This window comes from Neolamprologus brichardi, chromosome 13 (genome assembly GCF_056152115.1).
Source record: "Neolamprologus brichardi isolate AB-2024 chromosome 13, ASM5615211v1, whole genome shotgun sequence".
NCBI classification, from domain to species: domain Eukaryota; kingdom Metazoa; phylum Chordata; class Actinopteri; order Cichliformes; family Cichlidae; genus Neolamprologus; species Neolamprologus brichardi.
Window position 1 is genome coordinate 20047684 of NC_142116.1, and position 16884 is coordinate 20064567.

A 16884-nucleotide genomic window follows, 5' to 3' on the forward strand; every position below is an offset into this window, starting at 1 on the left:
CCTGAAGGACCTCCTGACCCACTGCTGCTGCACAGAGCCTCCAAGTGCAACAGCAGCTACATCCGTGCTCAAAAACTGCCCAGTAACCGTTCTGCAGTAACCACTTCTCAACAGTTCATCCATGTAAAACCTCGAGCAAGCACGCTCTGTCAGATTTCTCTGCTTGATGAGCGCTGGAGCATTGCTCAGTGGTTAGCAGTTGCCAGGCTTGCAAAGGAGGCTATTTTTGGAGTGACTGCAGACCTCGATCATAAGTCAACAGCTCTTTTTGTGCATTGGGTTCATGTAGTATTTACTCCTTGTACGTACATATGAGCTGTATGCACGGGGTGTGCATTGTTCATTCAGTCTAAGCCTGAAGCTTTTTGCACTGAAACCAGAGAGTATATTATTCATTTGGTCATATGCGGTTTCCTATCTGCCAGATATTATTATGAGTTAATGAAAAAATATACTCTGCAATAAGAATAAGAGATCAGCTAGTCGGCTGCAAATTATTTAGTCTCGCAATCACTTTCCCCACTTGAGCATAAGGAGTTAAGAGGATAAAATGTAAAAATAATTTAAACAGTCACTGACTAGAGTAATATCTGCCAATCCACTGCGATTAATCCACTTTTCACCAAAGGCTGTTTGTAGAGTTTTACAGGGAAAGATGAAATATTCAGTCATTTTCTGATGCAAACCAGAAATCTTTTACAGCCACTGCTGTCAAGAACAAGTTTTTACTGCCAACACTGCCACTCAGCTGTTCATGTAAAGTTCACTGTAAAATACAGATAAATGTATAGTTTAATGTCCCAGAGGGGAACCTGCTTGTATGCAGGTGAGGTCATGTCTGAGTTTCTTTAACAGGAAAATGTGATTACATTATAAAAATATATTGATAAACATTTCAGTTGAGAATTTTTCATGCATACCAACCCAGATGAGGTACAGTAATACTGAACTTATTTATGCTACCCTATCAGGGAAAATTTAGGTAGTGCAGTGGAGCAGTGGTTAGCCTCACAGCAAGGAATTTTCTGGTTGAAACCTGGTAGTTTCGAGCTTCTCTGTGTGGAGTTTGTGCCTGTTCTGGTTTCCTCCCAAAGCACTGTGACACTGGTGACCTGCCCTGGGTGTAGCGCACCTTTTCACTTTATGACAGCTGGGATAGGCTTGTCCCCACCCTTGTGTACAATCTAGATAAGTGCTTAAAAAAGAAAGAAAAGAAAAATAAACACACAAAAAACCCCAAACATCTCCAATGGTCTTTTTTTTTAAATTGAGAAAAAAAAATCCCTGATCATCTGGTATAAAACCTGAAATCTAAGCATGGACAGTACATGGTGTGTAGAACTGAGTCTTTATCTCTGTTTTCAGAGTGTTGCTAAATTGCTGTAATATCCCTTTAGCTGTACATGCTGATCTAACAGGCCTCAGTTCATTTGAGATGACAGACTTATGCATCTGTGTTCAACAGATGAAAAAAAACAAACAGGAAATGAGCTGTCTGGACACAAACTGCCCCGAGGAATCGGGTGACAGTTTACATACGTTGACTAAACGTCATGCTGAGGGCAGTGCTACTCCACTGCCACCTAGTGGCAATTGTAAAATACATTTCTAAAGAATAAGTTGCAAAAAATAAAGCCTGATGTAGCAAATATGATACAAATGTAAACATATGCAAATTGATTTATTTCATTTGAAGGTTTAATAAGCACTCCATTTAAAAAGAAAATAATTTTTTCTGGCTGTTATTCCACAGTTCAGGGTTTAAAGGCTTAACAAAGTTTAAAAATGTGTACTTTCTAGACTGTTAATTTGCCAACAACAATATCAGCACACACACAACAACTTGGTATGTGCAGATACTAAAAATTCCTCTCCAATTGTGCACACGTAAAACTGTCAGCTGAGCAAACAGAGTGAGCAAACTGTCCATGAAATCATCACCAGTATATTGTTTAATCTTTATTTACAGATTGAGGTGTGAAAAAAAAAAAAAGACAGTGGTACACAGGATCTCATCCGATAATCAAATAACTGAAACAAGCATGGCTTTATGTTCGAATTACATACTTAATACCACTGAACAGTACAGGGAGGGACTGAAAGGACTTCCTAACGGAGGGAAAGAAAATAAATCCTTGAACAGAGAAAAAAAAAGACCTTGAGAGGCCCTTAAAGATTCAAGTGGAATAAAACATAATAAATACAGTATAAAATTTCCACTTGATAGGTTTTCTTGTGATGTTAAGAAAAAGCCCCAAAACTCTTCACATTTAAATGTGGACCAAAAAAAAAAAGAAAGAAAAAAAAGAGACAAACATCAAAAATCCATGTAGTCTATTAAACAAAAAACAAATTTTAACCCAAAATGAAGAACACGTATAGATGGATTGATTTCGATCATACCTAGACAAGAAAATTGATTAATGTTACAAACATTCACCATTTAAGAAGAAAGAAGGTTGTGAAAACAAGCAGAAAGAGCCAAACATTTTCTCCATTAGCCAGTGGCTGCAGCCACCTAGTGGCTATAAGTAATGTCACAGTTGGGAGCACATTTCCCTGCTGCCACAGCTCTGCTAAAAGTAAACTCCATTACAGACTAAAGCAAAGTTGAATCAAAGGGCCAGTTCAGTGTGATGGACCATCTTCTGTTAGTGTGCTGCTGCTACTGCTGGGGAGACTGTTTACAGGAGGGTGGTTTGAGCAGACAACTTGTATTCCTGATCTGTCCGGTACAGTACAGTTGAAATGGGAGATTGTGGACTTTCTCAGTCGCTGTCAAACTTAATGGAGTTGACTGAAGTGGAGATGGCTCCCCCGCGGTAGCTTCCTCTTTTCTTCTTTGTCTTTTCGTGGCGGAATGATTTGCCTTTTGTGAACTTGAGCACATTGTTAGCTTTCTGGCCCCAGTCTCCATTGGCTCCCATCTGAAATAGAACATTATGAAGAGAGAAAAAAAAAATTGTTTATCTGCCACCTCAACAACTATAATGCTCAGTAATCCTGTAAAAATTATTATTATGATTAAATAATTCACCTTTGCATCAAACGAATTGTCTGCAAGGCGCGGGTCCACATTTACTTCGTCGTCTTTTATTCTACGGAAGGGTACGTTGGTAGACTGGAAAACAAAATGTTTCAGTCAGCTTATTTCAATTCACTTTAATTCAATTCTAGCTTTGTGCAGGTCTTACCTTCTTATTGGCTTTAGGGAAAGTCTGTGGTGTGGTTGTGGCCTTCTTATTTTTTGGTGTTTTTAAATCTGTTTCTTCCTCTTCGCTTTCTGATGATTCTTCATCCTTTTTTCTTTTTCCATTAGTACCTGTATCAGATGAAAAGGTGCTCATACTTAGTAAACACTACACTTTTATAAATATTAAACACTTAAGGACCAACAGTTAAGTGATAGTTTTTTTTCCCCATTTAATGACCAGATGTTTGAGACTTACTGTTTTTTGGGGTGTTGGGTGCAGTGGCTGCTTTACGTGGCACTTTAGCCTCATCTGATGAACTCTCCTCAGAGCTGCTGTCGCTGGATGATGACTCTGCTGGCTTTGCTGCAGCCTTCGCTGACGCTGCTGCTGTCTTGGGAGTTGCTGCCTTGCCGTTGGCAACTGTAGGCTTAGTCACAGGGGTCTCCGTCTCTGAATCAGAGCTATCTGAGGAATCAGAGCTGCTCTCCTCTGCTTTTTTTGCCTTTTTGACTGCAGGCGCTGCCTTTGTTGTTCTCGCAGCTGCAGGAGCGGGCTTCTTGGCAGCAGCTGGAGCTTGTTTCTTAGCTGCCTCATCCTCTGAGTCTGAGCTGTCAGAGCTGCTTTCTTCTGCAGCAGCAGTCTTAGCTGCAGGAGTAGCGGGCTTTGAAGCGGGCGTAGCAGGCTTAGCTGCTGCTGGCTTGGTCTTAGCTGGCTCTTCATCATCCTCAGAAGAGGACTCTGAGCTACTCTCTTTCGGGGCAGGCTTTCCTGCAGGTTTAGCAGCCTTTCCTGCAGGTGTAGCATGCTTTGAGGCTGAAGTAGCAGCTTTAGCTGCTGCAGGTTTAGCCTTGGCTGGCTGCTCTTCATCTTCAGAGGAGGAATCAGAGTCGGAGCTGCTCTCTGCTGCAGGAGTAGCCTTTGCTACCGGAGTAGCCTTCTTTGAAGCTGGTGTTGCAGGCTTAGCTGCTGTTGGCTTGTCCTTGGCCAGTTCTTCATCTTCTGATGATGAGTCGGAGTCAGAGCTGCTTTCTGCTGCAGCAGCAGGCTTAGCTGCAGGGGTGGAACTCTTTGAAGCTGGCTTAGCTGCTGCTGGTTTAGTCTTAGCAGGCTCTTCTTCATCTTCAGACGAAGAGTCAGACTCTGAACTGCTCTCTGCTGCTGCAGGGGGCTTTGCTGCAGGCTTTGAAGTTGGTGTAGCCGTTTTAGCAGGCTTGGCTTTCACTGGCTCTTCCTCATCCTCAGAGGAGTCCTCCGAATCAGAGCTGGTCTCTGCTGCCTTGGCTTGGGGTTTAGATGCTCCAGAAGCTGCGGATGGGGTTGCGGTTTTTGTGGGAGGCTTTGCTGGGGCCTCATCTTCAGAGCTGCTATCTGAATCTGGAAAGCAAGATCAATGCTGTCATGAAGGTTTGCAAACAATATAGGGTTAATATCAGAAATTATATTAGGTCATATTTAACTTCTGAAGCTCAAATACCCAAAATGTGCATCTCCTACCTGAGCTCGAGGACTCGTCTTTCTGAGCTGGCGTAGTCTTGGCAGGTGCAGCTTTGGTTGGGGGTTTCTTTGCTGCCTCCTCCTCCTCTGAACTGGAGTCCTCCTCGGAGGATTCATCTTTAGCGGACTTAGCTGGAGTCGCTTTAGCAGGAGTCACCTTTGTTGCAGGTTTCTTCACCTCTTTAGCTGGAGAAGGTTTGACTGGGGCTGCTTTACCTGCAGGCTTCTTAGCAGTCTCCTCTTCTGAGCTGGAATCTAGAAAGATGAGAGACATTTACAAACATTCACTGTCACAAACTGATCATCATTTTAAGATGGGAAATGAGCGAGTGACGTTTGTGATCCATACCAGAGCTCTCTGAGCTGGACTCCTGCTTCTTTGCAGCAGGTTTGGACGCTCCAGGTTTGGCTGCAGGTGACTTTACGGGGGCTGGTTTTGCTGTGCAAGTTAAAATGCTGTTAGACATCCAACAATAAACACCAAGAAGTCAAGGTGGGGGAAGAAAAAAAGAAAAAGAAAAAAGGAGCCCACTTACCTGCCACCTTTTTGTCGTCATCACTGCTGTCATCACTGCTGTCTGAAGAGTCGCTGTCCTTGGTCTTGCTTGCTGCTGGTGCAGCAGGAGCTTTCTGGATTGAAGCAGGAGGTGGTACAGCACTGTATGCTCCTAGAAGGACAAATGAAGATCATCAGCATTAAAAACAAATACAAATATATTTTAATAAATAATTTCCCCTAGGGATCAAAGTATTCTAATTCTGATAATCACAGATCATTCCAGAGATGACCAAGTGAACAGCTCTGGGTATAATTCAGTCAGAGCAGACTGGTGTTATGATCATGATATGGACAAAACTGGACTGTTGTAATTAACGTGAACTCAATCTCACTTATTTTTTTATATAGCTGTCGAACTTACGCACATCAGTAATAGGCTAAAAAGACTTGATTGGGATTCACTTCCCAGGTTTGTCGCTGATGCAAGTGTGCCTCACATCTTTTCAAACCAGACTTTTGTTACTGTGCAGCTTGTATAGTTGTAAGAAAGCATGAAAACACACCCGCTTTGGGTTTTTTGCTGGGAGGAGCCTCATCCTCTGATGAAGAGTCTTCACTGCTTGACTCAGCAGCAGCTTTATTTACTGGGGCTGGTTTGACTGGAGCCGGTTTGACTGGAGCCTGACAGAACACATGGAAATATGCTGTTAATATCTGCTGCATGCATTTATCCGCTACACACCACACTTGGCTGAGTGTGAGACAATCAACAACACATAACAACATAAAGAAGGCCCTGTGTACCTTGGCTGGCTTCTCATCTTCAGAATCTGAGGAGCTGTCTTCGCTGCTGCTGCTCTCCTTCTTCTTTTGAGCTGCACCTTTGGCAGCAACAGCTGCTTTGGGTGTTGTGACTGCACCAGCCTTGGGTTCTGTTATTCAGAAATGCATACAGTAAATTAAATAACCCAAGATTTTCCCAATCTGAACTTAAACAAATTACTCAATATAGACTTACTTTGTGCAGGAGCTTTGGCGGTTTGTTCTTCCTCAGAGTCAGACTCTTCACTGCTGGAGCTGCTATCCTTTTTCCTTGTGCTACCTGCAGCAGCAGGAGGTTGTTTCACAGGTGCCTACAAACAGACACCACATTTTAATAAAAGGATAACAGGCAAGATAATGTAGCAATAACAGGCTATCATGAGAATGTCTGATTCTGATGCTTCCCTTCTACCTTTGCAGCAGGCTTTGCAGGAGCTTTGTCCTCCTCAGAGTCACTAGAGTCTTCACTGCTGCTGGATGCAGCTTTAGTAGCTGCTGCTTTAGCAGGCCCCTTTTTGGCTGCTAAAATGTAGAATGAGGAAAAATGTAATATCACAGCGTTTCAGAATACACATTACTAGCAGAATTCAGCCAACCTTTTCAGTTATCCATATCAAATATGAAGGTTATACCTGCAGGAGCTACTTTAGTTTGTTTTGCGCCAGCCTCTTCATCCTCACTGCTTGACTCTTCACTGCTGGAGCTCTCAGTGCTGGCTTTTGCCTTCTTGGCTGATGGACCCGTCCAGTTTGGAGGCACCTTTCGTTTTTTGGCTTCGGGAGATCTGTTTAAAATAGAGTTTCAATGATACAGCCCATAATTATATTAACACACAGTATGCAACACCACCCTATATTAACATAAAAAAAAAAAACTTCAATGGGATAAAAGGCACTCCCTTTCCCAGAGTAGAAAGATGTGCAAATAATAATGCTTTAGTTGTTAGCCTGCATACCAAAGTGTCCTTGGGCAAAAAACTGAACACTGAGTTAGTGAGAGAGAGACTGGTTGAATCCCTCCACTCTGCATGGTAAACTATTCTTTGGCATGTTGAATAAAATGCTTTGAATATTCAAGTAGAGTAGTACAGTGCTATATAAGAACCATTTCATTTCCCATTTGTCTAAACAAAAAGCACTTTAAATTTGTAAAACAACAAAAAGGTTGTGTTTATATTGTATTAGATTTTTCTCTGATAATCCTCAAACTCAACGAGTGTTAACAGACCCTTGGACACTAGGAGAGCAACAGTGGAATTTCTATTGTACCAATACATTTTTAAAGGAACATACTTATCGACACAGAAAGTCAGCTTGGTCATGTGTTTTATATTTTTAATGGAAAAACCCCTCTCAGATAAAAAAATATATTAATAAGCAACTCACTTCACCCAGAAGTTGTAGATATTGACGAGTCTCTCCTCATTCTGATCTTGCGGAGCCTGTAGAGAAACACGTGAAGTAGTAAGTTAATAATTCCCTTGCAGCACTTGTAATTTGTGACTAAAACTCCACAAAACATAATTTAAAAAGTATAAACAGGCTGCAGTATTTACACTTTAACGCGCTGAGACCGTTAATTAGCTCAAAAGCAGGTTGCAGCTGATACACGTGCTAACTTCACCGGCTCGGTAACCTGTACGTATTTACCCCTCGTGCCGCCTGGACCTAACGTCTAGTACCGGCGACAGGACGTGTCCGTCACACACCGCCACACAGCGTAGGCTACTCACCACTTTAGTCTGTTTCAAGAACTCCCGAGCCGCCTTGGTGAACTTGTTCTCCACCAGAAACGAGTACACGCATTTGAAAAGATCACTCGGTACCGACTTCTCCGCCGCCATCTTCAACACGTTCTTCTGGAAAAGGAAGTGACGGAATCAGGCACTTGTGAGCAGGCGCTTGGTGTCGACGTATCCACGCTTCAGTAAAAAAAATAAATACCAGTTTCTAAAGGTTTCCAAATGTCAGAAAACTAAATAAAACACAATTCTACTGATTAATTGTAATTTTAAAAATCCTTTAAAAAACCTTACAAATATTTCGGGCTGCTCTCACGTGACTAATTTCCTAAAACAATACGAGTAAAATATGTGGATATGCTAAATAAGGTGCGAATTTTTATTATTGAAATACAGTTATTTATAGATTTAACGCCACATTTTAAAAAAAATAAATGACTCTTATTTTTTATATTTAGTAAGCTTTGTTGTCCACGAAGGCGCACGCTTTATGCGTCATCACTAAAGCCCTTTCGTGCCCCTCGTGTCATAACATGTCGCCTTTCAACTGAGCAGTGTGGCAATGACAGCCCAGTTCTAGCTGGATTAAACGTGTGAGTCGGGTATTACTTCGCTGCAGCCATGCCTCGGTACGAGCTGGCCCTGATCCTGAAACAGATGCAGCGGCCGGAGACGGCGGCAGCTCTGCGAAGGACGGTGGAGACCTTAATGGAGCGGGGCGCTTTGGTGAGAGACCTGGAGAACTTGGGAGAAAGACAGCTGCCCTACAGAATGACCAAACACAACCAGAGGCACAGCCGAGGGACTTACTTTCTGGTGGATTTCTACGCAGCTCCCAGCATGCTCTCTAGCGTACTGGATCACCTGCACCGTGATGTGGACGTTGTGAGGCCCACTGTGCTGAAGAAAGACGCCCAGGTCCCCAACAGTAACTGCTGCGGACCCCAGAAGTGATTAAATGTAAGGCTTAATGAATGGCGGAGGTGTTTAAAATCACTGGTGCTCAGAGTGAAACAAAGTGCTGTTCTATCACCACATCTGTCTGTTACATGCGTGTGTTTTTGGGCTGTAGTAAAATATGAAATACTCTGCTTTATTGGCCACTTAACTCCAATCAGAAGCACAGTTGAGCAGTTAATGTAGAGCCCCAATCGATGTCTAGAGTCAGAAAAATGTTAAATCTGAAGAAAATCAACCATTACAGTTAGATTATTGCATTTGTGAGTTCGCCATTATTGTTCATGTACAGCCCAAGAAGGAGGACAAAGAGAAGGTTAGTTTTTACAGTAGTGAAAACTTATCAGTGGTTTCTTGAAGAAAATCGCTTACACACACACACACACACACAGCATGCATGTAATAAAGTGTTTTAGCACTGATGATTAATTCGACCTTTAAATAGCCCAGACAGAAAGGAATACCGTTGTGTATTTGAGGGGAAAAGTCACTTCTGTGATCCATGGATATCAGGGAACAAGCAACCGAATACAACCTCTAGTAACTGATTTAAAGCATTTTAAACACATAAGAAAAGAAAAAAAACGGACAATATGTCTGTGAAGGTTCTCAGTCATCTGTCTGGACTTCTTTAAGTTTTCTTGAAGATGTTTCACCCTTCATCTGAGAAGCTTCTTCAGTTCTAAGCGCAATTGGTGGAGAGTCTCAGATTTTAAGCCCTATGGGAGTGTCCCCAAGAGTGTCATGGACCCCCTAATGATCCTCTACCTAATCGCATGAGCAAAGGTGTGAAAACGGGTGTAGGTCACAATCAGCCAAGGCTTCACCCTATCATGTTATTTTCTGAGGTCAACAGGCCCAGGATGTGAGTGGGCTTTAAGGCGTCTGAGAAGGGATCTCAAAACTGGATGGCAGACAGTTGGTGTTGTAAGCCACGGGCTCTGTTCAAAGAGGGTCGTTCACAGTGGACATTAGGGGATCCATGTCCCTCTTAGGGGGACACTCCCATAAAACTTGAATATGGGACTCTCCACCATTTGACATTAGAAGTGAAGAAGCTTCTTGAATGAGAGGTGAAACTTTTTCAAGCAACTTTAAGAAGTCCAGACGCTGTTCTGTACAAGCTCCTTAGACTACGATAACCTGGATGACTGAGAACCTTCACAGACATACCAACCTCAAAACTGGATTATAGATGGCAGACAGTTAGTTTTGTAAGCCCTGCTCATGTTCACAGTGGACATAGATGGCTTCTTTCACTCCTCTTTCAAACCATCTGTCTTCTCTGTCCAAAGCATTCCTCGCTGCAGTGTACAGCATACACCACGTTGTTAAGTTTCTGTTTGGTAGTTTTGTCTTTGAGATGAACCAGTTTTTGTCTGGGTGCGTGGCTGGGTCTGAAGTGCACTGGGATCTTGTGCTTGGAGAAGACTCCTGAGTTTCTCTGATAAACCTGCTACATAAGGGATGACAGTATTGTTCCGTTTGTCCTTCTGATTCTCCCTAGTTGGTGTCTGACCTTCTTTTCTGTGCATCATCGCTGCACAGGGACAATAATTAGAAAAAACAAACTCCCCCATGTGGTTACAACAGATGGTTAAGTCCATTTGGTTGTAAACTTTGTACCTAAACCAGCTCCACCCTCAGCCTCCTCGCTTGCTCATACCAGAAAGGAATATGATATAGTGTGATAATGTATTAAAACAAATTAACCAAATTCATTAAACCAGTTGTTTGCTTTATAGCTTTAGTGACTGCAAACTAACTTATCATGAAAATGAGGCAGGAGTGTAAAAATGTGAATGAATATTACAGAAGTATTTCAGTTGTGTGTTTGTGGACATGACCATTACACATGAAGTAGCCAAACACAAAGATAATCCTCTAAATAAATGATCAGTTCATTAGTCACCATCCCTGTAATATGTGAGTGTATTACTTTACTACAAGTTCATACATTCGGTTCATATAAGATTAGTTTGCACAAACACAGTGTCTGTATTTATTTTGTTTGCTTGCTGATTTGTAAGGGAGGATCGTTTTGCATGTCTGCAACAACAGCAGATCCACATGAGATCCTCCAGACAAACATAGATATGTATTAAGCTCTAATAAGAGGTCCTGAGTTTGTGCTGTCCTCCTCATCTACCCCCTACACCTACAGACACAGCCCTGTCATCTCTCGCCTTGCCTGCAGGTGTCATTGTTGAAGCAATTTAATCAGGATTTAAATGATTGATTCTTTCCAGAAAACCATTAAAGTAAAAATATTGAGCTCCCTCGTGCCTCTTGAAAACAGATAAGCACCCCCCTTCTCCTCCCTCCATCTGTTTGTCTGAAATGGATTTAACTAGACGTGTACGCATACACAATGATATTATAATAACTTCACTACATATATTCCAACAGAAGTATGTGTGATAGGACAATAATGCCTGATAATTACAGTTGACTGATAAATCTTTCAGCCTCTACTAATAAGTGTCTGTATTCTTTCGCCATGAAGTGATTAATTAAACTAATAGTTAAAATGCTACAGTGGGGCAAAAAAGTATTTAGTCAGCCACCGATTGTGCAAGTTCCCCCACTTAAAATGATGACAGAGGTCAGTAATTTGCACCAGAGGTACACTTCAACTGTGAGAGACAGAATGTGAAAAAAAAAATCCATGAATTCACATGGTAGGATTTGTAAAGAATTTATTCGTAAATCAGGGTGGAAAATAAGTATTTGGTCAATAACAAAAATACAACTCAATACTTTGTTATTGCCAACAAAGGTTATGTTACAGAGGTCAAACGTTTACTATAGGTCTTTACCAGGTTTGCACACACAGTAGCTGGTATTTTGGCCCATTCCTCCATGCAGATCTTCTCAAGAGCAGTGATGTTTTGGGGCTGTCGCCGAGCAACACGGACTTTCAACTCCCGCCACAGATTTTCTATGGGGTTGAGGTCTGGAGACTGGCTAGGCCACTCCAGGACTTTCAAATGCTTCTTACGGAGCCACTCCTTTGTTGCCCGGGCGGTGTGTTTTGGATCATTGTCATGTTGGAAGACCCAGCCTCGTTTCATCTTCAAAGTTCTCACTGATGGAAGGAGGTTTTGGCTCAAAATCTCACGATACTTGGCCCCATTCATTCTGTCCTTAACACGGATCAGTCGTCCTGTCCCCTTGGCAGAAAAACAGCCCCATAGCATGATGTTTCCACCCCCATGCTTCACAGTAGGTATGGTGTTCTTGGGATGCAACTCAGTATTCTTCTTCCTCCAAACACGACGAGTTGAGTTTATACCAAAAAGTTCTACTTTGGTTTCATCTGACCACATGACATTCTCCCAATCCTCTGCTGTATCATCCATGTGCTCTCTGGCAAACTTCAGACGGGCCTGGACATGCACTGGCTTCAGCAGCGGAACACGTCTGGCACTGCGGGATTTGATTCCCTGCCGTTGTAGTGTGTTACTGATGGTGACCTTTGTTACTTTGGTCCCAGCTCTCTGCAGGTCATTCACCAGGTCCCCCCGTGTGGTTCTGGGATCTTTGCTCACCATTCTCATGATCATTTTGACCCCACGGGATGAGATCTTGCGTGGAGCCCCAGATCGAGGGAGATTATCAGTGGTCTTGTATGTCTTCCATTTTCTGATGATTGCTCCCACAGTTGATTTTTTCACACCAAGCTGCTTGCCTATTGTAGATTCACTCTTCCCAGTCTGGTGCAGGTCTACAATTCTTTTCCTGGTGTCCTTCGAAAGCTCTTTGGTCTTGGCCATGGCGGAGTTTGGAGTCTGACTGGTTGAGGCTGTGGACAGGTGTCTTTTATACAGATGATGAGGTCAAACAGGTGCCATTCATACAGGTAACGAGTGGGGGACAGAAAAGCTTCTTACAGAAGACGTTACAGGTCTGTGAGAGCCAGGGATTTTCCTTGTTTGAGGTGACCAAATACTTATTTTCCACCCTGATTTACGAATAAATTCTTTACAAATCCTACCATGTGAATTCATGGATTTTTTTTTTTCACATTCTGTCTCTCACAGTTGAAGTGTACCTCTGGTGCAAATTACTGACCTCTGTCATCATTTTAAGTGGGGGAACTTGCACAATCGGTGGCTGACTAAATACTTTTTTGCCCCACTGTATAATCAACAGGAACTGGGAGTAGGGGATTTTACTGTTAAGTCTGAACTGACCTTTTAATACAGTCGTTGTGGTGCTCTAATATAACCACAATAGTATGCATCAGTATTTGTGTTGATCGACAGTGGTGGTTGCTAGGGCTGTGCGATATGACCAAAATCTCATATCCCGATATAAGAATTCTATCGTCCCGATAACGATGTAAATCACAAAAATTTAACATTTTCTGTAAATTCTGTGAATTCTGCTGCATGTCCTTTACCCGGAGTCGAGTGTTTTAACCGATGCATGAAACTATACATTTTTAGACATAAGTTGTAAAGGCCGCCGTTTTCTTTGTATTTATTACACGGCGTGCTGCGGGTTGGCTGTTCTAATGTTTTAGTCTAAGGTTTATTTTTTAGCACCTGGCGGCTCTATTTTTTTACTTCTCATCCATAAATAATCTGCTCTTTCACGTGATTCAGTTTATTTTGAAAGGTCTCAACAGGATCTTGAGCTTTATTGTGAAAGGTTTATGTGGAACATAAACAAGCGGACACCCGATGTTGTTACCGTCGCTGTTGCTAACCACAACAAACAGGCGCTTGTCCGTCAGTAGTGTGATTATATTACATTTAAGAGAAAGAGAGAACTTTAAGAAATTAATATAGCCACTACAGTGACCATCAGAACGATGAAAAAATATTGCCGTACACAGTTTATTTTGCAACACCACAAAACAAAAGATAGGTAAAATGAAACAGATGTTTTTATATTGTCATCCATATATATCGTTATATCGAACAGCCCTAGTGGTTGCTTATCAGAGGCCGGTGGTGTTTTATTTCAGAATGCTTTTGTTTAAACTGTAGAGAACAAAAGACACTATTGTTTGAGTTCTCTGATACATTTAGGAGGAAATAAGTACACTTCCTGTGCTGATTAGCTCGTCATTAAAGGTGAGCACTTCCCTTCAGTTAACAGAGGTGAAAAATTGCTCCTGTCACAACACTTTAATATTGACTAGGGCTGTAACTCGGATAATTCCATTAAAAAACTTCCACAGGAGAAATTATTTTCTCCGATGTTTCATTTAATCCATGTAAGAAGAGGTGTTTCTCCCACATTTGTGATTTAAAAACAGACCTGCATTAGAAACATATCTAGGATCACATGTGTGAATAAAAAGAATGACAATTAAAAATATCTTTTAAAATAAGACAGAAAAGCCACGGGGCGGAGCTGTTGCAGAGATGGTGCGATCAGGTGGCGTGAACGAAAACATGTTTCGAGCGTTCAAAACAGCAGTGCTTGTTCCTGTAATCACCACAAAGGCCTTTACTGGGAAAAACTGTCCTTCATCAAAACCGTTGATCAACAAGTGCAAACAGGAAGAAAAGTGAACTTTATAGCTGCTCCCACCCACTGCAGTTTGCTTAACACAGCAACACATCTACAATAAAGCTACAGAAATGACAATAAAATTATATTTATGCAACTGAACTTTTAACTTAGTCTCATACAATGTTTAAATAAGACAGCCAAATGGAGGTTGACGACAGCCATCCTTTCTGTCACACTGATGCCAACAGTAAGCAGGGGTGAGTCTAAAGGGGGGGCATGGGGTGTACTACACCCTATTTATTTCAAGGCTTTAGTAACATTATTTTGCAGATTGAAATTATTTAAAGTCTATTAATTGCATTCTATTAATGTTTTAAAATATAAAGCAGTTTTATTTGGCCAATAAAACTTGAACCAATTACCCAGTCCTGTTCAGCTGGCCTCTGAATTATTCTAACATTAGCAATTAACATTAAATATTTACATCCACGCTATCAGAACATCTGTGTTCTGCAGCAGGAAACGTCGCATCAAATAACAGGCCAAACCTCAGTTCAGAGAATCCCGATTAGCTCGCTTTTCTTCATTGCAGCCATCACATGCTTTTTTTACAGACACACACTCACTGCTACACTACCACACTTAAACACACACACCAAATCTACCTTATCCAGGAGACGCAATACTGTCAGAACACCTTCCAAGAAGATACATAAGTGGATAAGTGAAAGAAAATGGTTGGATAGATGGACGAATTGCTGCATTTGTTAATATTGTTTTGATTTTAACATTGTTAAAAGATGTTCAAAATCTGACTTTAATGTGGCACGCAAATACACTTAAAAAGGTTTTGTTCTTTTGACAAATATTGCATGCTGCTCAACTGTGAAAAGACTCGCCTTTTTTCTCTTCTGAATATTTCTGATAGCTCAAGACTAAAGTATTTCTTAGTATTTCTCAATCAAATACTACTGATGTTAAACGAACTGACTTGTTGATTGAGAAACAGACAGTAAAACAGAAATCTCATGGAAAAAAACCTTCACCGCAGTCTCACATGAGTGAACTTGAAATGCACTAACAGAAGCCACAGGAATAGAAATCTATACAAGATCACATGTAACTTATAAAGAATTCCATCAGCAGCTTTTATTGATCAGTGACAAAATTTCTGAACATGTCTACACGCAGTAGACAAACACAAAGTCAGTCATCGATATTGTTAGTATGCTCAGTATTCTCTCACTGCACATTTTTAAGTGTGTTATCTTAGGTTCATGCTGACTCTGCTGTAACGTTTAGCCCTACATAATGTTTGTTCTCTGTCTTTCGCAGGTTCCAACAGATCACATGCAGAAGATGAATCATGTGACACTTCCTTCTTTCACCTATTTCATTAGCTGCATGCATCGACTTGGATGTAATATCATATGTGATAATAAAATACTTTTTTCTGTCCATTTTGCACTTTTCCTTTTTTGTCAAGCATTTGAGACACTGCTTCACATGATGGTTAGTCATGTGATGGAAGTTTCAGTTCTTTTATTGTAGGTGTGGCTTATGCAGGGGTTTTTTTAAGCCATTAAAACTTGATCAACTGTCTCTGGGGAAAAAGCCGCTTGTTGTTGCTTCTGTTTTCTCTCTGGTCTTTCTTGGTTCCTTGTTGAGCAGTATTTGTTGCCTAAATCTCAATTAAAGTATAAGTACACAATCATGGTATTTATTTTGTGTAAGACAACATTGAATTAACCAGGTTATTAACAAAACAGCCAGCCAACTTAACTGATGTCTTTATGTATATACAGTGGATGCAAAAGTTTGGGCAACCTTGTTAATGGTCATTATTTTCCTGTATAAATCGTTGGTTGTTGCAATAAAAGAAAATGTCAGTTAAATATATCATATAGGAGACACAGTGATATTTGAGAAGTGAAATGAAGTTTATGGGATTTACAGAAAGTGTGCAATAATTGCTTAAACAAAATCAGGCAGGTACATAAATTTGGGCACCACAAAAAAAGAAATGAAATCAATATTTAGTAGATTCGCCTTTTGCAGAAATTACAACCTCTAACCGCTTCCTGTAGGTTCCAATGAAAGTCTGGATTGTGGTAGAAGGTATTTTGGACCATTCTTCTTTACAAAACATTGCTAGTTAATTCAGGTTTGATGGCTTTCGAACATGGACAGCTCTTTTTAACTCACACCACAGATTTTCAATAATATTCAGGTCTGGGGACTGAAATGGCCATTCTAGAACATTGTACTTGTTCCTCTGCATGAATGCTTCAGTGGGTTTTGAGAAGTGTTTCGGGTCGTTGCAAGACAGCTTTCTGTATCCTTCCCCTGAACCATGATGGTGAACAATCTTTGTCTTCAGGTCCTTTGAGAGTTGTTTTGAGACCCCCGTGTTGCTACTCTTCAGAGAAAATTAAAAGAGGAGGGAAACTTAACTGACCCCCTTAAATACTCGTTCTCATTATTGGATTCACCTGTGTATGTAGGTCAGGGGTCACTGAGCTTACCAAGCCAATTTGAGCTCCAATGATTAGTTCTAAAGGTTTTGGAGTCAATAAAATGACAACAGTGACCAAATTTAAACAATTATTGCACACTTTCTGTAAATCCAATAAACGTCATTTCACTAACAAGATATCACTGTGTGTCTCCTATATGATATATTTAACTGACATTTTCTATTGTAACAA

At 41.1% G+C, this 16884-nt stretch overlaps 2 protein-coding genes across 2 annotated transcripts; one reads left to right on the forward strand and one right to left on the reverse strand.

Moving 5' to 3' along the window:
• Positions 1-1718: 1718 nt before the first annotated feature.
• Positions 1719-7874, reverse strand: nolc1 (nucleolar and coiled-body phosphoprotein 1). Its single transcript, XM_006800838.3, has 14 exons — positions 7742-7874; positions 7395-7450; positions 6642-6793; positions 6422-6531; positions 6206-6320; positions 5992-6119; positions 5751-5868; positions 5225-5356; positions 5038-5127; positions 4689-4943; positions 3450-4568; positions 3195-3322; positions 3038-3121; positions 1719-2927 (listed from the first exon to the last, which is right to left on the reverse strand). Exons 1-14 carry the CDS (start codon positions 7850-7852, stop codon positions 2769-2771), a joined length of 2757 nt encoding a protein of 918 aa, XP_006800901.2. The 5' UTR covers positions 7853-7874; the 3' UTR covers positions 1719-2768.
• Positions 7875-8239: 365 nt separating this feature from the next.
• Positions 8240-15634, forward strand: mrps6 (mitochondrial ribosomal protein S6). The gene is made up of 2 exons (XM_006800839.2): positions 8240-8710; positions 15512-15634. Exon 1 carries the CDS (start codon positions 8372-8374, stop codon positions 8702-8704), a length of 333 nt encoding a protein of 110 aa, XP_006800902.2. The 5' UTR covers positions 8240-8371; the 3' UTR covers positions 8705-8710; positions 15512-15634.
• Positions 15635-16884: the final 1250 nt, after the last annotated feature.

Excerpts from the sequence above, each read along its gene's own strand:
- nolc1 (XM_006800838.3), bottom strand. The coding sequence starts at position 7,852 with ATGGCGGCGGAGAAGTCGGTACCGAGTGATCTTTTCAAATGCGTGTAC. Across the intron at positions 6,794-7,394 it reads ATCTACAACTTCTGGGTGAA|ATCTCCCGAAGCCAAAAAAC; the intron begins GTGAGTTGCTTA and ends TATTTTAAACAG. Across the intron at positions 5,869-5,991 it reads AAGATGAGAAGCCAGCCAAG|GCTCCAGTCAAACCGGCTCC; the intron begins GTACACAGGGCC and ends GTGTTCTGTCAG.
- mrps6 (XM_006800839.2), top strand. The coding sequence starts at position 8,372 with ATGCCTCGGTACGAGCTGGCCCTGATCCTGAAACAGATGCAGCGGCCG.